This window comes from Ctenopharyngodon idella, chromosome 8 (assembly GCF_019924925.1).
Source record: "Ctenopharyngodon idella isolate HZGC_01 chromosome 8, HZGC01, whole genome shotgun sequence".
NCBI lineage: Eukaryota > Metazoa > Chordata > Actinopteri > Cypriniformes > Xenocyprididae > Ctenopharyngodon > Ctenopharyngodon idella.
The window spans coordinates 21,836,896-21,860,401 of NC_067227.1; the positions used below are offsets into that span (position 1 = coordinate 21,836,896).

At 36.9% G+C, this 23,506-nt stretch overlaps 2 protein-coding genes and 3 non-coding genes across 10 annotated transcripts; 2 read left to right on the forward strand and 3 right to left on the reverse strand.

The window, feature by feature from the left end:
- Window positions 1-320: 320 nt before the first annotated feature.
- On the reverse strand, window positions 321-393 carry trnav-cac (transfer RNA valine (anticodon CAC)). Its single transcript has one exon. It is a non-coding gene; the product is annotated as a tRNA-Val (tRNA).
- Window positions 394-629: 236 nt separating this feature from the next.
- On the reverse strand, window positions 630-702 carry trnaf-gaa (transfer RNA phenylalanine (anticodon GAA)). Its single transcript has one exon. It is a non-coding gene; the product is annotated as a tRNA-Phe (tRNA).
- Window positions 703-1,269: 567 nt separating this feature from the next.
- On the forward strand, window positions 1,270-1,342 carry trnar-acg (transfer RNA arginine (anticodon ACG)). Its single transcript has one exon. It is a non-coding gene; the product is annotated as a tRNA-Arg (tRNA).
- A 62-nt stretch (window positions 1,343-1,404) lies between these two features.
- On the reverse strand, window positions 1,405-9,099 carry LOC127518037 (properdin). Of its 2 annotated transcripts, XM_051904323.1 has the most exons (13): window positions 8,949-9,099; window positions 8,782-8,841; window positions 8,416-8,508; window positions 8,128-8,213; window positions 5,861-6,005; window positions 4,726-4,892; window positions 4,469-4,639; window positions 4,202-4,396; window positions 3,944-4,117; window positions 2,823-3,014; window positions 2,080-2,191; window positions 1,821-1,929; window positions 1,405-1,726 (listed from the first exon to the last, which is right to left on the reverse strand). In XM_051904323.1, the coding sequence occupies exons 4-13, from the start codon at window positions 8,180-8,182 to the stop codon at window positions 1,718-1,720; spliced, it is 1,329 nt and encodes a 442-aa protein (XP_051760283.1). In that variant the 5' UTR covers window positions 8,183-8,213; window positions 8,416-8,508; window positions 8,782-8,841; window positions 8,949-9,099; the 3' UTR covers window positions 1,405-1,717. The 2 variants fall into 2 exon arrangements, with proteins under 2 accessions (XP_051760283.1, XP_051760284.1); XM_051904324.1 differs by lacking the exons at window positions 8,782-8,841; window positions 8,949-9,099 and having other exon boundaries at window positions 8,416-8,526.
- Window positions 9,100-11,581: 2,482 nt separating this feature from the next.
- Window positions 11,582-23,087, forward strand: ppardb (peroxisome proliferator-activated receptor delta b). Of its 5 annotated transcripts, XM_051903592.1 has the most exons (9): window positions 11,971-12,414; window positions 15,604-15,678; window positions 15,807-16,227; window positions 18,226-18,377; window positions 18,699-18,837; window positions 19,013-19,212; window positions 19,407-19,610; window positions 20,737-21,016; window positions 21,221-23,087. In XM_051903592.1, exons 3-9 carry the CDS (start codon window positions 15,861-15,863, stop codon window positions 21,466-21,468), a joined length of 1,590 nt encoding a protein of 529 aa, XP_051759552.1. In that variant the 5' UTR covers window positions 11,971-12,414; window positions 15,604-15,678; window positions 15,807-15,860; the 3' UTR covers window positions 21,469-23,087. The 5 variants fall into 5 exon arrangements, with proteins under 5 accessions (XP_051759553.1, XP_051759551.1, XP_051759552.1 ...); XM_051903593.1 differs by lacking the exons at window positions 11,971-12,414; window positions 15,604-15,678 and adding an exon at window positions 11,582-11,704; XM_051903591.1 differs by lacking the exons at window positions 11,971-12,414; window positions 15,604-15,678 and adding an exon at window positions 11,694-11,911.
- The last annotated feature ends 419 nt before the right edge of the window (window positions 23,088-23,506 follow it).

The following is a 23,506-nucleotide window of genomic DNA, read 5'->3' on the forward strand; positions in this document are numbered from 1 at the left end:
CGACGCGTTGTCTGTGTCCTCTTTGCTCCGCTATGTACCCTTTTCACTGCGTGGGAACATGATGTGTGGCGTGAGAGCGGCATGGCTTGTCGGACATAGCAACAGTAACTAAAGGGGGCGGGTCTTTGCGAACGGTCAATTGTGTGACCTAAGCAATAAGCATATTTGATTAGAATACCATTTCCAACTTCCAAAATTGAGCAAATGTTTTGATCAGCACAATATGGTGTACTGGCTTGCAGGATTCTAACATTCCTTCAGTACTGGTTGAGAAATTGATTTTATGTTAAAGATTATTTTAGGTAAAGGAAAAACAAATTTGTTTCCGCCCGGTTTCGAACCGGGGACCTTTCGCGTGTGAGGCGAACGTGATAACCACTACACTACGGAAACGCATGTAGTCTGGTTTTAAAAAGAACAATTCTCTTGACCTGATTCTTTCTTAAAGTACAAGTGCAGTCTGTTCTCTCCATCCATTTTGTCCATTTTAATTGAGAGAATTTACAAGATACTTGTACTCTCTATCGTACAGATGATTTTAGTGTTTAGGACATGAATTTTTTTCTTGTGAGTCTCTTGATAGTACATATGGCTCTTGGCTACTAAAACTATTTATTTTTGAATCAAAATGCCGAAACCCGGGATCGAACCAGGGACCTTTAGATCTTCAGTCTAACGCTCTCCCAACTGAGCTATTTCGGCAGACGATAAACTCATTCATGTGAAGTTTCCCTGTAACTATAGCTATTGTTTTTTTAATACATGTATATACATGTGGTTGTATACAAAATAGCGATGTAACAACAAGAGAGTAAAACAATCTGAGACCGACAACTCTTCCAACCATTTTAATTAAATTACGATCTACCTAATTATTTTAAAGGGATAAAAACTACACCAAAAAGCAACGGCTTGTCGTTTACACACTTGCATGCTTTCTGAAACCCTTGTAATGACTTGTTTTTAATAACCATACCACCAACGTATAGTCGCCGTCAGTCATTTCGAAGGCTGCTGCGCTCTCCTGTGGTCGTGTTTGTCTGCCGCATAAGTCATCGAGGTTTTTTCATTTTAGAAAAGTAACCGTAATAAAATTGACTGTTATTCCTCGTGCGCATAAATTATTGTGATTTCTGTCTTTGAAAGGTAATGGTTACTTTTCTAAAACGTGGCAGCCTCAATAATGTTTAACGGCCGACAAATGCAACCACAGGAGGGCGCAGCAGCGAGAAATACTACATAGAGTCACGTGGTTTTTAAGTAGACGTCGGGCCAGTGGCGCAATGGATAACGCGTCTGACTACGGATCAGAAGATTCTAGGTTCGACTCCTGGCTGGCTCGCATCTTTTCTTCATTCGACTGATCGAAGGGATAACGTCAAGCATTGTATTACATACACTTACTTGACATTGCATTACTTTAATAGTTTATTGTGGCAGCAAAGCAGATTTTACAAACTTGTGCATTAATCAGCATTCAATCATTTTATCACATACACTACATGATCTTGCATTACTTTGATACTTTATTGTGTCAGCAAAGTAGAGTTTACGGAAGCGTGCATTAATCAGCAATCAATCCAATCCATATAACAAAAGCTAACAAAGCAAGTATTTTTCTGTTGGTAGCATGTTTCATAAGAGAACAGCCTGGCACGTTGAGGTTCTTTAACTGCTGGTGAGTACAGTGACTGGTCCTCTTGTCTGGACTCTGCGCTCAATCATCCTGATAACAGTGAGAATATGTTGTTAAAATTAAAATGCATTCCCATTAATTAGCTAAAATTAATATACATATGCTCTGAGCATAATATTACAACCTCATCCTTGCACTCAGGGACATTTTTACATGGTCTTCTCTCGGTTTCAGTTTTCAAATCCTTACAGTTCACAATTGGCTCCCCTGAGAAAATACTGTGGTCTTGGGAACTATGACAGATAAAGAAAACCAAAGAATACGTACACTGATCTTGAAACAATGCACAACCTACGGTATGCATGTAATTGAATTGCACCCTTATATGATTTATTATAGACAAAATTTTCTTTCATTTAGTAGCATGAGATGTTTTCACCTACCGGTATTCAGAGATGTCAGGAAGACACTTTTTTTCTCTTGTTTGTGCAGAGTCTGGCCCACAGTCAGGTTTGCAATAACTCCACTCACTCCACTCTGATAAGACGCCTTGCACTGAATATAGTAAGAGAGTGTTATTTGTTTGGAAAACTGACCTTCCACCTGTGAGGTTTTGTAAAATCCTAATTTTGTCTGAAACTAGAAGAAAACATAATCTAATATCATCATTCATAATGTAGTGAATATACAATTTGTTTGAGATGTACTAATATTAAGCACTCAATTTAAAAAAATGTTACACATTTTGATGCTAAACAATAAAAATGAGCATGCTTTGCATTTATGTAGCTTAACTGAAAAACATGCGCTGTGTCTGAATATGCCTACTTCCATACAGAGTATCCAAAAAAAACTACGTATATCCGAATTCAGGGTATTCGTAAAACAATAGGTGAAAAGTACCTGGAAGACCTACTACTTCTGCCAAGATTCTGGAGTGCACATCCATTGGACACTTTACTATCCCATAAGGCCACAGCAGAGGAATTGTGAACGGCAGTGAAGTGTCGCAACTGAAGCCAGTAGGTCATGTGGCAGTGACAACATGGCGGATGTACTTCATCCGAATTTCAATTCATACTATACAGAACATACTTTTTTAAGGGTTGTAAGTTTCAAACCGAATGTAGTACCTACTAGAGAGTATGCATTTTCAGACACAGCTATGATTTTTCTTTGCACTCACTTTTACAGCCCTCAATGTCATAGCAGCTGCCGTGTTCAACAATATCTCCATCACAGAAGTTTCCCCCGTGTTCTCTAAAAACACAGTCTCTCTCTCTCCTTCGTTTTCCTTCCCTGTTTCTACATGTGATTACTCTAGTGGAAGGTTGTCTACATCGACCCCACTCACTCCATTCGGACCACATCCCATGTACTGACAGAAAGAAAGAAAAACATTACTAAATTAAAGGGATAGTTCCATGCTACTTTAGTTCATCTTCAAAACACAAATGATTTTAATGAAATCTGAGAGATTTTTGTCCCTCCATTTAAAGTCTATTCACCCAAAACTCTGACGCTTCAAAGCATTCATACAGAGTTTGTAAAATAAATCTATATTAATCGAACAGTTTAAGTTTTCTGAAGAGACATGATCACTTTATATGATTAATTGATTTCATTTGGGCTTTTATTCACATGAACAGTGAATATAAACAGAAGCTCAACCATACTTGCTTGATGAGTGAGAACAAACCTGATTGGTTTTTGGTGAAAGTTTATGTTTACGTGTGTGTATACACATACACGCACACACACACACACACACATATATAGTATATATAAATATAATAATAATAAATAAATATATATATATATATATATATAAAATTATATATGTAAACAAAATATATTATATGTAAACACATATTATGTAAATGTGATTAATCGTGAATAATCAATTTGACAGCACTACTGTAAACATTGCTGATCAACGCTGATCAATGCTTATATGTAAATAAAAAGGTAAACTACATATGTTCATCATTTAAAGAGATCGTGTCTCTTCAGAAGACTTGGATTAAACCGCTTGATTCATATGAATTTATCTTACAGTTTTAAATTTTAATTTTAAACCATCAGAGTTTTGCGTGAATAAACTTTGAATGGAGGGACAGAAATCTCTCAGAGAATAGTCTTTTGGGTTAGGAATGACATAAGAGTGAGTAATAGATGACAGAATTTTCATTTTTGGGTGAACTATCCCTTTAAGCAATCAATTGGTCTGCCTGTATTATCATACATGCTTTTTTGTTTGTTTTCATGTTCGTTTAGATAAATCTTTCATTGTGTCACACTACTTACTTGGACAGGGGACACCAGTGGAGCAGACACCATGTTTTTGCTCTTCACCTCTACACTGTCTGCCACCATGTCTGGGTTCAGGAGAATCACACGACCGTCTTTGTATCTGCTGGCCCACTCCACACGTCACAGAGCAGGGTGCGAAACCTGACCAAGGGCCCCAGTTTCCATCAACTGTGAAGTAGAGATAAAAAGCTCTGGTTTCTACAATTCTCATCTTTCTGGCAGTTTTGTAGGAAAAAAAAAAAAGTATATTACTTGGACAGAAAGGTAGTCCGCTGCAAGGGCGGGTGTCTGTGTCAGAGCCCTCGCAGTCTCTACCACGTGGAACCGTGGATGGAGTGGGGTTGGTGCAAGTCCTTTTACGAAGTTCTTTCTGAGTGTTGTGTCCTTCATCAATACAAGTAGACTGACAGGGACCCCAGCTTCCCCAACTGGACCACCCACCATGAGCTGGACATCAAAAGAGAGCATGGTCTTAATTTTCATTATCTTCAGTGAGCAAAAATAGAAAACTATACTTACTCGGACAGATTACTTCAGTGTCGCAAGAGGCAATTTCTTCCTGTTCACCCCTACAGGAGCCCCCACATTGTGGAATTGGGTTAGAGCAGGTCCTTTGCCTTTTTTTTATTCCTTTCTCACACGTGACTGAACAGGGCTGCCATTTTCCCCACTCTGACCAGCCACCTTCCACTGGAGTACACAAATTTAAGGAAATATGAGAAAGATCATAGAATCCTTTATGTCTAAATGTAACAATTGCTTAATGTTCTTTTTACCTGGGCAGCATTTATTTTTCTCACATGGTTTAGTTTGAACAGTTCCTAGTTTCCCACTGTCTGAACAACTACCAGTTCCATAACAAGACCGTTGCCTTTGCGTTACTCCCTCTGTACAACTCACAGAGCACTCGCCCCAGGAAGACCACTCAGTCCATGCCGCTGGCCTGGAAGTCAACAGACAAGATTTTCTAAAGGATATGTGCATCATTTGATCTCATTTGTTTCAGTTCAGCTAATTCAGTAGCTTGAAGAGTTTGATTAAAGTCACCGTGAGATTTTATGGAATATTGCAGTATTTATTATAAATTATTTGTCTGTGCGTATCATTCTTTTTTTCTTCATGTGCCCTAGTAATCTTTAATCACAATATCTTCCTCTTGCAACAACATCTCTTTTCTTCTCTGATGACGTGTTTACTGGCGCAGGGGCGGGACAACCAGTCACTCACATGATCCAATCAATTTCCGATGGACAAAACTAAGTCCCACCCTAAATTTTTTCTTGTTTGAGAAGCCATTTCATTTGAATATTAGCCCCAATAGTGAATAAAAGTCTATCGCAACTTCTGTTTCATGCTGACTTTAAGCAGTGTTATTGAAAAGGTGAAATGGTGAAAGTCTGCAATATATTTTTTACCGAAAAAAGTGCATTACGATTTAAAACGGTTTCCTCAAAAAAGACTATTAACATTGCATTATTTTAAGTCGTGTTGAAATAGAAGTAGCGACAGATCTTCTCTTCCGTATTGTGATGTACATTCAAGTGTAACGGATTATCAAAAAAGACTTGGTTCTATGCAACGATAGTTGATTAAGTGGACTAAATGATTGAAGTCTCATATTCCATTGAATATTCACTTGAAGATCGAGTTATGATTAAAAAAAAATTAAACATGGATGAATCATTAATATCTACATGCATTTACAAAATTAATAGGGTGAAATTTCATCTTATGTCATCTTTAATATTTGTTTAATGTGAAAATAACAAATGAACTGTGTTAAGAGATAGGAAATAGTTTTCCCATCATCAGTTTTTCACTCCATTAGACAAAAAATGAAGTTCAATGTCGCATTTATCATAATAGGGTTTTGAACATGAACATTATAAGCATCACATAAGTGAAACTTACCCACAGTACCTACACTTTCCATCTGCTTTTGTGTAGCCGTAGTTGGGGTTCATGCAACAGGAGTCTTTTTCAACCACACCCAACAGACTACCACATTTCCCAGTGGAAAGGGAAAATGCTGAATGACACTGCACCTTCTGTGAAACTTCAGAAAGACTCCAAATTAATGAATGAATTAAATACATATTACACATATTGTCTGGTATCTGTTACGGCACAGATGGACAGGATGCATTATATTATGATTCGGATATTATGATTCACAAAAACAGTACAGTGAGTTATAGTAAAGTCCCTTTAAGACAAGTCATTTCACTCGGCGGCCATCTTTGAAATGCCTCTCGGGAATACAAGTGTAGTTCCTATCTCTTTGAATGGGGAAACATCAAATTCTCTAAAGCTGCTTGCCAAGCTTCGTTTCTGAACGCCTGAATCATGACAAAAAAGGCATTTTTTCAGGCTAGATCAAGCTAATGCGCATGCGCAGTCCAAACTGCGCGTCTATAGGAAGCGCACGTCTGAACCGGAGATTCTAACGGCCGCTGCAGTGACGCGTTGACTTTACCAATCGGCGATTGGCTCTTATTTAGAAGTCGAGACTTATTCCGCCATATTGCACGTTGCACTTTCTCTCATTCAAAACAATATGAGTGACGCGTCTTGTGTTATTATAGAGTACCTTAGGGATGACGTGTTTTTGTAGGCAAAACCCGGAAGCGAGTTAGCATTTTAGGACTTCCGGTTCCATCGCCCCAAAGTCAATGGGTTTTTTGAATGGGTTTTTGCTAAATCGCCTGAAATAAGGTCTGTGGTTAACAAAGCCTCTAAATATTTTCACGTTTTGATCTATGACATAAAACACACCAGTTATAACCCGCTTGTGATTTTTTAAACCTTTATTGTGTCTTAAAAACGGTGGTTGCTAACAAATTGCTAAAAGGGACTACTTCCTTTGGCGGGGACTTTAGACGTCATCATGACAAACAGGACATTTGGACAGCATTTCTCATGAAAAAGTGGATAAGTATTCATACACAGCGCAGATCATAATCAGCAAGCATGTTTTTAAATAAAGTTGTTTTTTAAATAAAGTTTAAGGAAGCTTGGTGGTGGTGACGTTGATCCGCGACCATGGTGTGTTGTAGTCCGTTTATAGCCTACTGTTAGCTTTTTATATCTGACTTTATTTAGGCTTCAAAATGTATAAATGTTGTGCTAACTTGTAAAGATTATCTTGATAGACAAAACGTGTAAGTGTCATAACCCTTTGTTAAACACAGAGCTTATTTTTTGTGATTTTCCAAAAGTCTATAGGAAAAATGCATTGGCTTTCGATCGAGGGAACCCGTGCGCCGCTAACTTCCGGGTTGGCCTACAAAAACACGTCATCCCTGAGGTACTCTATTAGAGACAGAGCGACATGCGTCATAATCTGAAAACCACGCCCACCGGGGGGAAAACAATCCAACCGTCTCCATTGACTTTGTATTGCGTGAGGCTGCCTCCTTGTCATTTCTGACTAATAACAAAAAACAGAACAATGTCTAAAAGCTGCTATGTGACAAGGTGTACAGAAAACAAGCTAAAAAACACACAGCCAAAAACCCAGAAGTTTTTATAAGATGTCAACCCAAAAAACGGGCGTTTAAGGACTAAAAAGTGGATACAGGCGATTGAGACAGACGCGACGTCATATTCCTATGAGAATATGACGCCCACTGGAGGGGAACGTAATCAGCGACAGGAAATTTAATATATAAAACTGACATTTGGATATTTGACTTAACAGTGACAAAATGTTTACTGCACACGTAGGCTTACTGAGGCATACTGAGTGTCAGGATCCCAAAATTTACCCATTCTTCCTGCTGATGCTTCTCGTCTTATTGCCTGTATCCACTTTTGTCTCCTTAAAGGCTGGCTTTTACGGTTCAGTAGCTTATAAAAACTTAGTTCTGGGTTTTTTTTAAGCTTGTTTTCTGTACACCTTGTCACACAGCAGCTTTAAGGCATTGTCCTGTTATTTGTTATAAGTCAGAAATGACAAGGAGGCAGCCTCACGCAATACAAAGTCAATGGAGACGGTTGGATTGTTTTCCCCCCCGGTGTGGACGTGGCCTAAATGCGCTCTGTCTCTATAGTCTTTGGTTATAATCACAAAATCTAAAAAGTATTTAAGAAAAATGTCAGTCAGCTAGCTACATTACTTCTTAATATTAATTTACATATGATTAAATATTTATATATTGTCACAAAATTCTTCCAACCTGATTGCTGCACATAAATCCCGAGGAGCACAATCCCCAACAAGATCAGATTCATAGCTGAATCAGTGTGATGGAAATTTTGGATTCTGAATGTGGAAAGTAAGTTAGATTCAATAAAGCCTGTGAGTAAAATACTGCAATAATGTGACTGGTCAAAGAAACTGCAAACAAATGTGGGTCTGGGTTTTTGATTAATAGTGTTGATCAAACAAATCATTAAAGGTTCAAATATTAAGTTCATACATGATAAATTCACTGTTTTAGCCAATTTAATTTTTAAACACTTACCTCACACACTTAAGGGCAGTGTCAGTTCAAGATACTGTGGCGAGTGGTTTGTTACACCCTGCCTCAACTGTGACTTTCAAAAATCTTAAAGAGCTGTTTAAGAAAACAGGAATTATTCATTGTGAAACTGCTTAATCAGCTTCCCTTATTTGAATATGATTTTGCAGATTCATCAGCATTTACCTGCTGGTTTGTAAAAGAAAAAAAAATAGTTCAGTTCCACCATTTCTGCATTTCAGTTATTGTGTAAAGTCACGTATACGGTCAAAACATGTCTCTGTACTAATTTCTTCAAATGTGTCCTAAAAGCTGCATAATACAGAAATGAAGTCAAAATTCTAATTTTGAATGTAAAGTATAGCCTACTTCCGATCCTTGCAGGGGGTGATCGGTCAAAAAGAATTTCTCAACAAGACCTCCGCAGACCTCCAAAAGAAAGAAGAAGAAAAAAAAGGTAATATAGGGTAAATAGCAAGTCAAAGATAATTAAATAGATAATTAGTGGTCAAATTCAGTCATTTGTCAAAACTTACCTTTATACTTGGACCAGAAAGACATTTTTTTCCACTGTAAAGTTTTATACTTCAATGATTGCAATTAATCTGACTGTTTTGGGAAAGGCAGAAGTGCTACTTTTCCCACCGTTTCCCCACCGAGTGCAGAAAAATGTGCACTGTTTTTTCAATGTTATTTTTTTCCCCATAAGCATATGTTTTTTAGAGCTGCAAATTGCGCAAGCATTTTTTAAGTATTGTGCAATCTCATTTTGTGTTCTAGGCACTAAACTATCTACATACAGGAGCCTAAGTAGGGCCAAGTGAAATTTGATTTATGTAACCAGTAAGTGTATAGCACTCTTGGCTCCATTAAACACCCATTACCATGTTTAAATCCCATCCCAAGAAACAAGCAAGAACTGTGTTGGAATTGATACAACTGGAAGTGCAGCTGTCTCGACACCATATAAGGAAAAAAATTGATCAGAAACTTTAGTGGTCTTCAAATGCTTTGCGATCCAGGGGAGGTCTTATTGGTAAAAATTATTTTATTAATTATTAGGCTTAAATGAAAATATCATCACAGTGAGACTTGGTAAGTGAGACTCACAACTACCAATGTCAAATGATATTATATTATGATATGTTATATAGGTCTATAAAAAACACCTAAACACAGGCAAAATACGCCTTAACAAAAACATGAATTATATATTCCCCTACCCACCTAATAAATATACTGCAATATAAATGGCTATAACATAGTTTTCAATATAAATATTCCACATTTCCACAAACCAAGGTAATTTACTACAGTTTATTCATGGTAAAAGTTTGTGTGTTAGTGTGGTGATTTTGGGATTTAAAAGTCTTCTATCTTCATTCATGGCACAATGTTTCTCCTGTTTACGTCAACAGTCTTGTTGAGAATGTTGATTCTGTTTCATCCAATTTAAAAGTAGTTTAATCATCGAGTGATTTGTAGTTTGTAAACGAGGGGTGTGTGTCGAATTGAAGCGCTAATCTCACTTGATGTCGCAACGCTGTTTAATAATAGTGACCTGGAATAAACGCAGCTCCTTTAAGCTTTCGTTTCGTTATTCACTGGGCCGTGCTGCGTAGTTCAAAGTAAACTAGTGAAACGCCTGAAAACAGCGCTATTTGTTCTGTATTTGTCGTTACTGACCGAGAAATCACCTCAGATGATTCGGTCACCGTGATTTTGCCAAGCAAGACATGTTCATGGATCAACATATTTTGTTGATCCTGGAACAACATTCCAGTCTGAAAATTTAGTCTTAACCCTATTCCTACCCCTAAACCTAATCCTACCCATAACTTATCCCTAAAATCAGAGGGGAAAGATAGGTGAATAACATTTATGTAGAAGCACCTAACCCTGGTTGCAAGCCTAAACTTGACATAAACGGTAAACTTATCCCTCAAATCTGATTGGTTGATTGGAATGTTGTTCCACATGTCTTACTTGGCAAAATCACGGTGACCATAGAGTATCTCAGGAATGACGTGTTTTTGTAGGCCAACCCGGAAGTTAGCGGCGCACGGGTTCCCTCGAGCGAAAGCCTATGTATTTTTCCCATAGGCTTTTGGAAAATCGCAAAAAATAAGCTCTGTGTTTAACAAAGGGTTATGACACTTGCACGTTTTGTCTGTCAAGATAATCGTTACAAGTTAACACAACATTTATACATTTTGAAGCCTAAATAAAGTCGTCAGATATAAAATGCTAACAGTAGGCTATAAACAGACTACAGCACACCATGGTCGCGGATCAACATCACCACCACCAAGCTTCCTCAAACTTTATTTAGAAAACAACTTTATTTAAAAACATGCTCGCTGATTATGATCTGCGCTGTGTATAAATACTTATCCACTTTTTCCTGAGAAATGCTGTTCAAATGCCCTGTTTGTCATGATGACGTCTAAAGTCCCCGCCAAAGGAAGTAGTCCCTTTTAGCAATTTGTTAGCAACCGTCGTTTTTAAGACATAATAAAGGTTTAAAAAATCACAAGCGGGTTATAACTGGTGTGTTTTATGTCATAGATAAAAATGTGAAAATATTTAGAGGCTTTGTTAACCACAGACCTTATTTCAGGCGATTTAGCCTGAACTCGCATGAACTGTTTTAAATATGTTTTTAGTACCTTTATGGATCTTGAGAGAGGAAATGTCATTGCTTTGAATGCAGGCCTCACTGAGCCATCGGATTTAATCAAAATATCTTAATTTGTGTTCCGAAGATGAATGAAGGTCTTATGGGTGTAGAACGACATGAGGTTGAGTAATACTAACCCTTTAAGTCCATCTGTTTTAGACTCCTGTCTAACGGCCCCATCTATAGGAGCAGTTTGGTACTCACAAAGGTCTAATAGTATTAATACATTAAAGTAAACATATTTGTTTACTCATAACTCATAAACACCGCCTAAATTTAATTCGTCTTCATTAACATTTAACAATGTTTATTAAAAGGGATTTTTCCAGTAGCCTAGTTGAAAGCACAATTTCAACCCTCGCGGGAAATAACATTTATGATTCATAGAGCGTCATTAGTATTCATCTGTCTCCCACTGGTTGAATCTAGCCACCTTGTATTACGTAACATCCACGCCATGCTTTTTCGTAGCTGTCAACCACACAAACGCCTGTAATACCTAGAAAGGAAAACAGATTCTGAAATAAACCAAAGTCCCTTGACTAAACCCCTCGAATCGAGCTGTCATTGGACAAACACATATCACGTGATTAGATCATACGTCAAACCGCGGTAAGGAAAATCTGTTGCACTAAACCTGAAAAATCGTTTGTAGAGGCGGATTTTTCTACGTGTGTTTAGTTCAATGCAGATTTTTTTACATTTTGAATACGGTTGTACTGAATGTCAGTGATAAGAAGAGTTCGATTATTTGATTTAATCCTTATGGCTAGCGACCTAATGTGCGACTTTGGGCCGAGGAGCGACCTCTGCAGGCAGGTAAACAATACACGCATCTTTTCTAGTTCCTATTTTTCTGTCATCCCTGACAACCGAGTAATCAAAGTGAATGGAGTTACTAGACCAGATTGAGCAAAAGTTGGTGTAGGAATAACAGCGCGATGGTCATAGCTTGATCCGCCTTCTGATTGGACTTTAGAAGAATGGATATAACAGAAATCTGGAATGAAAACGCTTGGTATTTTAATCTTAAGCCTATTTAACGGTAATTGTTTGACCAGGAGAAATTTGAAAGCGTGTGCAACAAAATAAAAACAAAAAAAAACAAAACAAAAACATGTTAGCGTTAAGCTAGCTAGCGCTAACCTCAGACTAGCATGTGTGAAAAAAGAGACACGGGGACACAGTGATAACAAAACTGATGTAAACCGACGGACTATGGGCTCATTTGAGTCTCAAAACAACTTTGCTTCACAGAAAAAGAATATATTTATATTTGATCGACCGTTGGGAAACTTCGAAGCTGGCCCGTAAACACCAAGGTAAACCAAGACAGCTAACGTTAGCCAAAACTCAATGTTTTGCTTAATTGAAGTGTCATGTCTACTTTTCCCGATTACTAACAAACTGTATTTGTCTATATCAGAATAAATGCATCTTGTAGTCTGTTAACTAGTTGATGTCACGTTTTTGCCAGCTAGATTCTGTGTGGCTGTCAGGTCGCATCTGCCTAGGTTTTTGGCTATTTTGTATTATTTGTCAACATACAGTCGTTAAGGCTTTCATCTCATTCACTGTTTCTTGATTAGTTTAAGTTTCACCACCTGTATTATACATGCAAGCTTTGCTTTCTCAGCCAAGCGCTGTTCATATTACCATTAAGTTAAATTTTAATCCGGTAACTGTTAACATACAGTAAGCCCAGGAATACATTAGTCAGCACAATCTACACAAACACTTTATTTTTTTTTTTTTACTAAATTTTTTTAGTAAAAAAAAAAAAAAAAAAAAATTGCGGACCGGCGAATCAAAGCAACATAATATAGGCTTGACAAGGGTACTGTTTTCTGGATCAAACTGACACCATTCCTTTTAAAAGATTAAAAGAGGCTTTTAGGAAGCTTGTTGCAATGCTAAATGTACATTATACTGCTTTAAATAAGTGAAAAGTTTGTGGTTTTTCTATGTGAAAGGCTTTATGTCAAGTGTGACCTTGTATACACAGAACACGGACTGCATGCTTTCACTCTGATTACAAAGTTAAATTTTTAACAATATAGGTAAACATCTACTGTCTGGTCTTGGTCGGCAGTTGTTTTGTACAAGTAAATCTTATCATAATTCATTTTGGGGTTTTTTTGTTTTTTTAAACTGTCCTTTAATTCTTAAGGCAAGACACCACAGGTGAATGGAGTAAAATTTTAACTACTAGATATCACCATACTTATTCCGTTGATTAATCACAGTACAACAATACAATTGTTTTGTATTGTACGTTTTCTAAAATGTTACGTTTATGCAACAATTTTCGTACATTTCAAAACAGAAGTCTGAACATTGGGTAAAGCCAGGTTCAAAATGTATGTTTAATTTTGTTAAAATATTAATGTTTTTTTACAGAGGGGACTTTGGAGAACTTTTTTTTTTATCACACATAAATCAGAAAATAAATAAGTCTGAAAATATTGTCAAGAGTCAGGGGTAAAAAAACAACATTTTCACCATGTTTTTAGCAATAACATGATGAATAAAATCAGGTGAATGATATAAACAACCCCTCTAAAAACCTGTAGAATATAGATAGGAATAAAACTGTGAAGGTTGGTGTATGTAAATGCTACTGAAGTGGAGTTTTCTGGCTCAGTGCATTGAGTATTGAAATTATGCAAATAGATAAAAGTGTAATAAAAAAAACACTTTCTACAAGTCTGAATATCTCAAAATTGAGCATTGCGTGAAAAACAAGCAAACTTGGCTTTGTTTGTAGTGTCTTCCCTTAAAAATAAACCACTTGAGAGGTCCAGAGGCTGGTATGCATGTCTGTCATAACCTCCGCACTCTGACTCATTTAGTTCCTCTGTGTTGGTCGCCTCTTGCATGCAACCTTGGAACAGTGCAGATAAGTTGAAAACCAGCACGACTGGTTGCTGACAAGTCTGAACAGTGGCTCAAAGTGTTTCTGATCGTTTCATTTACTGTGTATGCATATAAGTTAACGTAAAGAATGCACATATATGGTAGTGCTGTTTTTCCCACGTTACCCAGTGTCGTTCAATAACAAAGGAAATATCTTGTTAAATTGCATTGTCTTTGTTAGGGGTTAGTCACATTGATGTGGCTACTGCTTAATCCTATTGTCCGAATCCACGGATTACAGTCTGTTAGGAAGTGGTCTCCATCCTCCATATGACCCTCACATCTGTTATCAATGTCTTCCATATTGAGAGTTATCATGTATGTGATTCATCCGAAGTTGAAAAGCTTTGTCCTTCATGTCGTTTCAAACCTTTATGACATACTTTCTTCTGAGGGGGAGGTTCTTTTGTCTATACAGTGAAAGTCAGTGGGGTTCAATGTTGTTTGAACTCTAAATTTCTTTTTTTGAAAATGATCATTTTTAGGTGAACTATGCCTTTAAGATATTTTATAAACGTCTTCTGTCTAAGTACACTGTGCAACACTGTATAATCTTGACCTTTGTGTTGACGTTTTTTTCCCGTTTGCTCATGCAAATAGGTCTTTCTCAATTGATACACCATTCTTGTTCGGTCACCTGATTATAAAAGTTTTGTACAAACGAAATCTTTTGCAAGGTCTTTTTATATTGGTCACAGCCTTTTCCCACAGGAGCTTTCTTTGCAAGGTTACCTTATCTTTTTTTAAGTAAACAACCTAGCAGAGTCTCATAGTGGATTTATCACCTCGCACTCTATGTAGACTAAATATACCACAGACCTGTAATTGCTGACGGCACTGTTTGCGTCTGACTGCTTCAAAAAGATAAAGGTCATGTAACCGGAAGTGGTGAATGAATGAAAGGCCAGTAAGTTAAGACAAAAGCTACTTTCTTATTCTGTATGTTTATGGATTCCCTTTTCTTGAAAGCATTTGAGCCAGGCCTTAAAAAGATTCACATTTCATGTGGCTAAGAGTGCAACAGTAAACACCTACTTTTTCAACAGCCTTGGTTCTGCAGTATTTTTCCATTCTTTTTTTTTTTTTTTCCATAGGCATTGGCATTTCAAGAAAATTCTTCAGAAAGAGCTCAATGCCATGAACCAAAGCAACCAGCTGTGAGACAAATCTCACATAACAAATTCTGATTTGGTGCTCAAGAAACATTTTTTTATTGTTATCAGTGTTGAAATTGCTTAATATCTTATATTTTTGCTTAATATTTTTGTGGAAACCTAAACTTTGAAATGGTAGTGTATGTCACCAAATGGCATCAACTTCTGATTGGTGGAGCTCATGTATGTTTGTTTGTTTGTTTGTTTGTTTTGTGTATTGTTTATTGTAAATCAATATCTCTGTGATGGAAATTACTGAGATTTTTACTTTCAGAACCCACACTTTTGCAGGTTGTTTTGAAATATCAGATCCTGCTTCATCTAAATCTGATCTAAAAATCAGAATTTTAGAAAGAAATTGGGTTTCTCCTGCAGTGTGAACAAAAAGCTTGGATATGCTTTTAAAAATCTTGATGATGTCATTTTTCCCTTTAATTTTAGTCAGCAGAGAGGTGATGGGGGTGGGGTGGAATCAGGATATGACACCAGCAGTATTGGATCTCAGGTCAAACTCAGGTCACCCGCACAATCTCTGGAGCATGTGCCCTACTTACTGGGTCACTTCTCCAACGGTGATGGTCATACTTTTATTGAGGCACTTTTGCAGTAATTGACAACTCTTTTCCTGTTTTTTGTCTTCTCAGAGGCAATGTCACGTGATGGATGGTTATGAGATTTAGCAGCCAGACGGGAGAACCATGGAACAGGTTGAGCAACCTACCTCAGAAATGAAATGTGACGGCCCAGTAGATGGAGTCACAAAGGGCCAGTCGTCTCCACGGACAGACTTGAACTCTGTCCAGATTCTTGAAGAGACAATATGGATGGCAGCTCAGGAGGGTGAGTCTGCATCTTCGGACTGTGGAGGGATGTCAGACCTACAGGAGCCAGGCTCAGCTTCGGGTGAGGAGGTGGAAGGCAGCGAGATGTCAGATGCCGCAGGATTAGAGGTCTCACCCAGCAGCAAGGAATCGTGGGGGGCGAATCTACAGAACGGAGATGGAACGCCGCAGGAGAGTCCTCAACAGAATAGTGACACTTCTGTAACAGCTCAAACGTTTTCAGGTAAAAAGTCAAAACTGCACTTTGACATCAAAGCCATATATTATGAGTAATGACATTCTGTCAGTGACATTTTCCCCCCACTTAACTCTATAAAGCTGTATTTATCATATTTGATAAATGGTTTACTAAGGCTTCTTACCTCATTAATATGAACAATATATTCCTGAAAAAAAAAAAATCTTTTTACTATTATTGATTAGTATAAAGATTTACTGGATTTGCGCAGCTTATGCTTGCTTAATATTTTATTCTTTATACAGGGTTCCTAAGCTTCTTGAAAGTACTTGAATTTCAGACACATGATGTCTGAAGTGCTTGTACTAAACATGAACTAAATTTTGTTTGTAGCTTGGTGATACATTACAAATATTGGCCTTTATGCACTGCCAAAGCCAGAGTGAAACAGCGCTACTGATTGGGGGAAAGCTGGAAAAACCTGAAAAAAAAAAAGCGGCATGAGTGCATGGATGATGATCACGTACAAGCAGCCCTGCATGATGAATGTGTGATAAATGTGGAGCTATTTAACTAACTCAGTATCGGGGAAGTGCAAAGTTGATGCTTGGCTCAGAATTGAGATACATAAAAATTGAGTAATCAAAGTTCCAAAGAATAATGCCTAATAAAGGAGTGTTTATAAGCGCTGCGCTGCTTTGTGTACTGCGGTAACTAGGGTTGTAATTAAATACATTCCAATTCTGGAATCGGACACTTGAGGGTGAGTAAATCATGGGATAATTTTCATTTTTGGGTGAACTATCCCTTTATGGTCAGGAATTGGATACTTCTTATAAAATTAAAATTTTGATTTCACTTATCGATCCCTGTGCTCATTTTAATATTGTTTTAAACCATTCCACCACAAGAAGATGCGAAAAAGAACTCAATTCAGCATTTGAGTGCTGTTTTCTGTGCTGGGCACAACAGAGCGCATGCACAAAAAGCTGCTATTTATATAGTGCACGAATACTGAATTGAGTTCTCTTTCGTGGACAAATACACACAATATGATGTCAAAATATCCTTGTAAACACAGTCCGTTATTTTTTAAGTGAATTTAAACAGATGAAAAAGAAAATGCATGTGTAACAGTATATTGTATCCATGCATTAGGTCTTAAAGTGACAGCAGGCTAATAAACTTGCTGCAGTCTGTGACAGTATTAATGTTAATCAAAGAACAAAAGAAAAAGAAAATCACTTACTGATTTTGACTGAATAACTTTTGTAACTTTAATTAGGCTTAATTTATATTTATAGAAAAGAAAATATACAGTGTTATTTTACATTTAATTTTAATTTCTTAATAGACAAATATAGACATTTATAATGTTGCAAAAGCTTTATATTTCAGATAAATGCTGTTCTTTTGAACTCTCTATTCATCAAATAATCCTGAAAAAAATGTATACAACTGTTTTCAACATTGATAAAAATAATAAATGTTTGTTGAGCAGCAAATCGGCATATTAGAATGATTTCTAAAGGACCATGTGACACTGAAGACTGGAGTAATGATGCTGAAAATTCAGCTTTGCCAACACAGAAATAAATTGCATTTTATAATATATATTTAAATAGAAAACAGTTGTTTATAAAATATTATAAACATATTATAAATATATTATATTTGGTGTATTTTGGATTAAATAAATGAAGCCTTGGTGAGCAGAGGAGACTTCTTTTAAAAACAATAAGAAATCTAACCGATCAAAAACTTTTGACCAGTAGTGTATATATAAAACTTGTTTTTTCAACTTGTATTATTTGAACTGTAAAGTTGTTTATTTAAATTGTAGTTTTTACAGTAATTTTATGGTTTAGGATTTTACCATAAACTCAATCAAACTCACTCGCTCTCTCTCCCTCTCTCATACACTGTACCAGCCCACTCTCAATATTTTTTAAAAATATTTTATCCATAAAATATATACTTTTGCATTGCTCTCATAAGAGATGCTTTAAGTAGTTTCTCTCTGTTTCTGTTTCACTTTTATAGATCCATTACAGGCACCCTCACTCTCATTGTCAGACCAGTTACGGTTGGGTCGGGATGACCCCAGTAGTTTGGGCCTGAATGTTGAGTGCCGCATATGTGGAGATAAAGCCTCAGGATTTCATTATGGAGTTCATGCTTGTGAAGGCTGCAAGGTAATTTTCATGAACTTGCAACTACTGCTGTCAAGGCTTTTCACGAACCATGGGTGCATTTATGGCCTGAAATAGACCATCATCTATTATAAACCAACATTAAAGGTGCCTTAAGCGATACTACCTGACAGATATTACTGGAATAGATGTCCCATCTCTATGACAGCCCTAGGTTCTATAAACAGCCAAAAAATGTCTTTACCTTAAGTCACTGGGCTACCTAATACTTAAAGGTACATTTCCATGGTGAAATAATTTAGCAATCCAAGCGCATGTGTGCCTTGCTGTTTTTCAGTGAGTAAGTGTCATCTTTTTTTAAAGGGTTTTTTTAGACGCACCATTCGTATGAAGCTGGAGTATGAGCGGTGTGAGCGTGCCTGTAAAGTCCAGAAAAAGAGCCGGAACAAATGCCAGTACTGTCGCTTCCAGAAGTGCCTGGCATTGGGCATGTCCCATGATGGTGAGCAGCCTACATACAACCACATTTTAAAGCATTCAGAATTTTACTGCTCAGTTTACATCCACTTAAAAAGTGTGAACTGCATATTAATAGTCATACTCAGCAATTAATATTCTGGTGTACATAAATTGCTTTTTGAATATATGCTGAGCTGGTTTTTGTTTCTTTGTCTCAGCAATCAGGTACGGACGTATGCCAGAGGCGGAGAAGAAGAAGCTAGTGGCAGGGCTCCTCGCTGGGGAGAAGCTGCAAAACTCTAGTGGGGCTGACCTCAAAACACTGGCCAAGCACGTCAACACAGCCTACCTGAGAAACCTCAACATGACCAAGAAGAAAGCACGGAGCATCCTCACGGGCAAGACGAGCTGCACAGCGGTATGCACTCAGCTTTTAGTGACATGCCAACAACAATCTCAGTTTTTTCCTTGTTTATTTTAGCAAGGATGCACTGATATTACAATTCTGGCAGATAAAATGAGCCAATATTTATTTTGATGTTATTGCTGTTTTTATTTTACACAGAATGCAGTTATTTTAGTTCTTATTAATTGTTCTCATTTTATCCCCAGCCTTTTGTGATCCATGATATGGACTCGCTATGGCAGGCAGAAAACGGGCTGGTCTGGAATCAGCTTAACGGAGCACCACCCAACAAAGAGATTGGGGTCCATGTCTTCTACCGCTGCCAGTGCACCACAGTGGAAACCGTGCGAGAGCTCACCGAGTTTGCCAAAAACATCCCTGGGTTTGTGGATCTCTTCCTAAATGATCAGGTGAGAATCCTCTATGTTACATTATTAACTTATAATTGGTTTAATCTCTTGTTTAAGCTTTATTAGTTTTGAGTAGTGACTGATCATGTTTGTGGCTCCTTTGAAGCAATCATTAATTCATTAAATCATTAATTATTAATTTATTATTAATATTAGTTGTATTATGTTGGTGGCTCCTTAGGAGTAATCACTTGTTTCCCCTTATATGTAATTAATAGGGATGCACTGATATGAAAATTTTGGCCAATACCGATAACCGATAATTCTTTATATTTGAAAGCTGATAAGCAATATATTGGCCGATAAATCTAAATTCATATTATTCACCGGCGTGCTTTACTACCGCATTAATTCTTAACCAAACACACCCTATATGAGATAAATCAGATATATATACACAAAATAAACATAATATTACAACTTACAATTGCACAAAACAAAAGGCTGCGAATGCACAAGCGAACTTATGGTCATGAAGGTGTAACTGTTGTGGACACGCTCTTCCTGTAACAGTGCACTAAAACACGGGAGCACAAAGAATTCACAACATTCTTTTACAGTAGTTTTTTCATTATAATTTTATGTAGCCTATATGACAGATTTGCGCTTTACATGTTGCACTTAACTGTATTTTCCTTTACAAATGATCATATGTCAGCCGATACTGATATGGTGGCCGATATATCGTGCATCCCTAGTAATTAAATGTAATAATTAGTTATTATTCATTTATTTATTTTAAATCCAGCTAAATAAATAAATCTAAACATAATATAATGGATATTTCATATATGAATTACTATGTAACTTTTGGCCCTCTAGTGGTTAAAAAACAAAACTGCATTTATTTTGTAGAAGAACTCTTTTGATTGTGCTTCTATGTGGATGAATATGGTTATTGTACTTCATGTCAAACTTTCTCGTTCATTGTGACAACTGACCTATGCCACTCCCACACTATACACACATCAAAGTAGCCATCATGGGGACAATTTGGCCATTTCTAATTATTGGGGTGTGGGGAGACTTGTCCCCCCTCAATGTCTATGGTGGTTACGGCTCTGTAGTGTACCACTAAGTATGGGTGCATACTGAATTCCACTGAATTCATCTCCCACTTTTTCAGGTAACACTGTTTCAGGTAACTCTGGTACTCTTTCAGGTAACACTGTTAAAATATGGAGTCCACGAGGCCATATTTTCAATGCTCCCATCTCTCATGAATAAAGACGGGCTGCTGGTGGCCAATGGGAAGGGCTTTGTGACGAGAGAGTTCCTGCGTAGTCTACGCAAACCTTTCAGTGAGATCATGGAGCCCAAGTTTGAGTTTGCGGTGAAATTCAATGCTCTGGAGCTGGATGACAGTGACCTGGCTCTGTTTGTGGCAGCCATCATACTATGCGGAGGTAAGGCTGTGCTGTTTGTTTGATCAGCATGTTTTCTTATGTCCTTTGTTGTTATTTATACAATTAACATCCACATCTGAATTTGTTATTGGGAAATGCCAGTAAAATGAAAACACAACAAAGAGATCAAAAGCTTGTTTATCATAACAGAAAAAATAGCTAAAGGAGAAAATGGTGGTTTAAAATAGTCTTTCTTTGCCCTAGATCGTCCAGGGCTGATGAACGTGAAGCAGGTAGAACAGATTCAGGATAGTATCCTGCAAGCTCTGGACCAACACCTTCAGGTGCACCACCCTGACTCTCCTCATCTCTTCCCCAAACTGCTCCAGAAGATGGCTGACCTCAGACAGCTGGTTACAGAGAATGCTCAGCTGGTTCAGATGATCAAAAAGACTGAATCTGAGACGTCCCTCCACCCGCTTTTACAGGAGATCTATAAAGACATGTACTGAGCTCAAGGACCTGAATAGAGAATGGACTTCAACTTCCCTCCTGAACGGAGAGAGTGCACACATCTTTATGGCGCTGCGGTGCCATGGGTTTTTTTTAAATGAATTTTGTAAAGGACTTTTACAAATATTGACTTTGAATACTGACATTTTTTTCTCTGATTTTGCGGAGTGTTTTTTATTTAAACTCAAATCTGTTCTTGTATACAGGACTCAGAACATCCAGTCACCTTTACTACTACTACTACTACTACTACTACTACTAGCTTCATGTTGTTCTTCATTTGCTAGATGAGGGCTAACACCTTTAGAAGTTGTCTTTTCCATCATGGTTTTGGTTTGCAAGTACATTTAAGTGATATCTAGTATGTTTCTTTGAGGAGATCAGAGCACAGTCAAGCTCTTGAAATGCCACTTACTGTTTGTAGGGCTTTTATTTTTGTGGTTCTTTTTGTTCTCCTGATTCTGTTTGATTAGGCACTTTTACTACAGTAAAAGGTACTCCACACAAAACTGTACAGCAGTCAGTTATATTATTTTGGAATTATGTTACTTTGTTGAGGATGTTGTTTTCCGTGTCAGCTGCTACAAATATATATATTGGTATTGAAATTGAAGACAAATGTATGTTTAATAATTCACCTTAATTCTTTGGGATAAACTTACACCAGTGTGATCATTTCAGTTGTATGGAAGGAAATGTTTGGTTATCATATACATATATATAGATATATGATTCTTATGAGCTAAAACCTTTGTTAAGCACTGGTACCTTGATGGTACTTGTAATTTTGCATACTGTCCGGTACTGGTCACATTTGTTAAAATCATATTTACTGAATTGAGACATGACATCAGTTATCTTTCATTGTCTCCTTGATACACAGTTGTATTAAATTAGGTCTTCCATTAGTATGTTGATAGAAAATGTTTTATGAATATATATTGAGTGATCGAAAACAAACAGGCTGTGGTTACATTAAAACTAGAACATTATGGTCAAATTGGTTTATAGTACTCATATAAGCTTAAATTCATTCTCTAGATCAGTTGCATTAGTTAATGATCATGTCATGATAGTTATATTGAAAATGAATGCGAATGAATGGTTATGTTGAGTCATCTTGAGTAAATACTTGCATTGTATACTTTGTTTGTGACAGGACCTGTTACTTCAATAATGCTGAATAATTTCAGTGTACACGTTTAAAAAAAAAAAGCAGTTTTAATGTTGAATTACATTAATTGTTAGTAATATGATGTGCAACACATCTGTCAGTTCACATCCAGAAGTATCTCAGAAATATCTGAGATTTTATCTTATGGCTGAAATTTGCTTTTCTGATCTGTTTATTCAATATGGAACTTGAAGTCAGAAAATATATGGTCATGAAAACTGTTACTGTGAAACTAGAGAGTACAATAATAATTTCGCCTCCATCCTTATTCTTAAAATACGTTTTGTCACCCAGTTTCACACCAGATGTCGACCAATATCTTTCTACCTTTCTGGTCAGATCTATCTCAGAAATGTGTTGCTTTATTAACAAGAGCAAACAAGATGCACAAGTGTTATGATTTGTGGAATATTTTGGATCAAAGTAAAACAATTCCAGACATCACTAAGTTTCTTGTGATTTATGAAAAGCTCCAGAGTTTTGCAGTTATAATAAAATATGTGTTGTTAGTTTAATAATATTTAATTTATGGTTTACCAAACTAATTTAAATGTGTGAATAATTATTAAACATTTTAATAAGAAACAATTGGTGTCAATGAATAATCCTTTAATTAGAGACCAAACGTCCCGGTTTATCCGGTGCGATTTTATATTTCACGATTTACTTTTGTTTCGTATAATATTGTCATGTTTGTGCAAAGTGCATGAAATGCTGCAAGGCATCGTAACAAATCGTTCTTTTCGGATATTTTCAATGAATCGATTCAACCACTTCATAAACGGGTTTGAACTACTGAAGAGTGGTTTGAATGAATCAGTCGGCTCTCGAGTATACTTTATATATATATATATATATATATA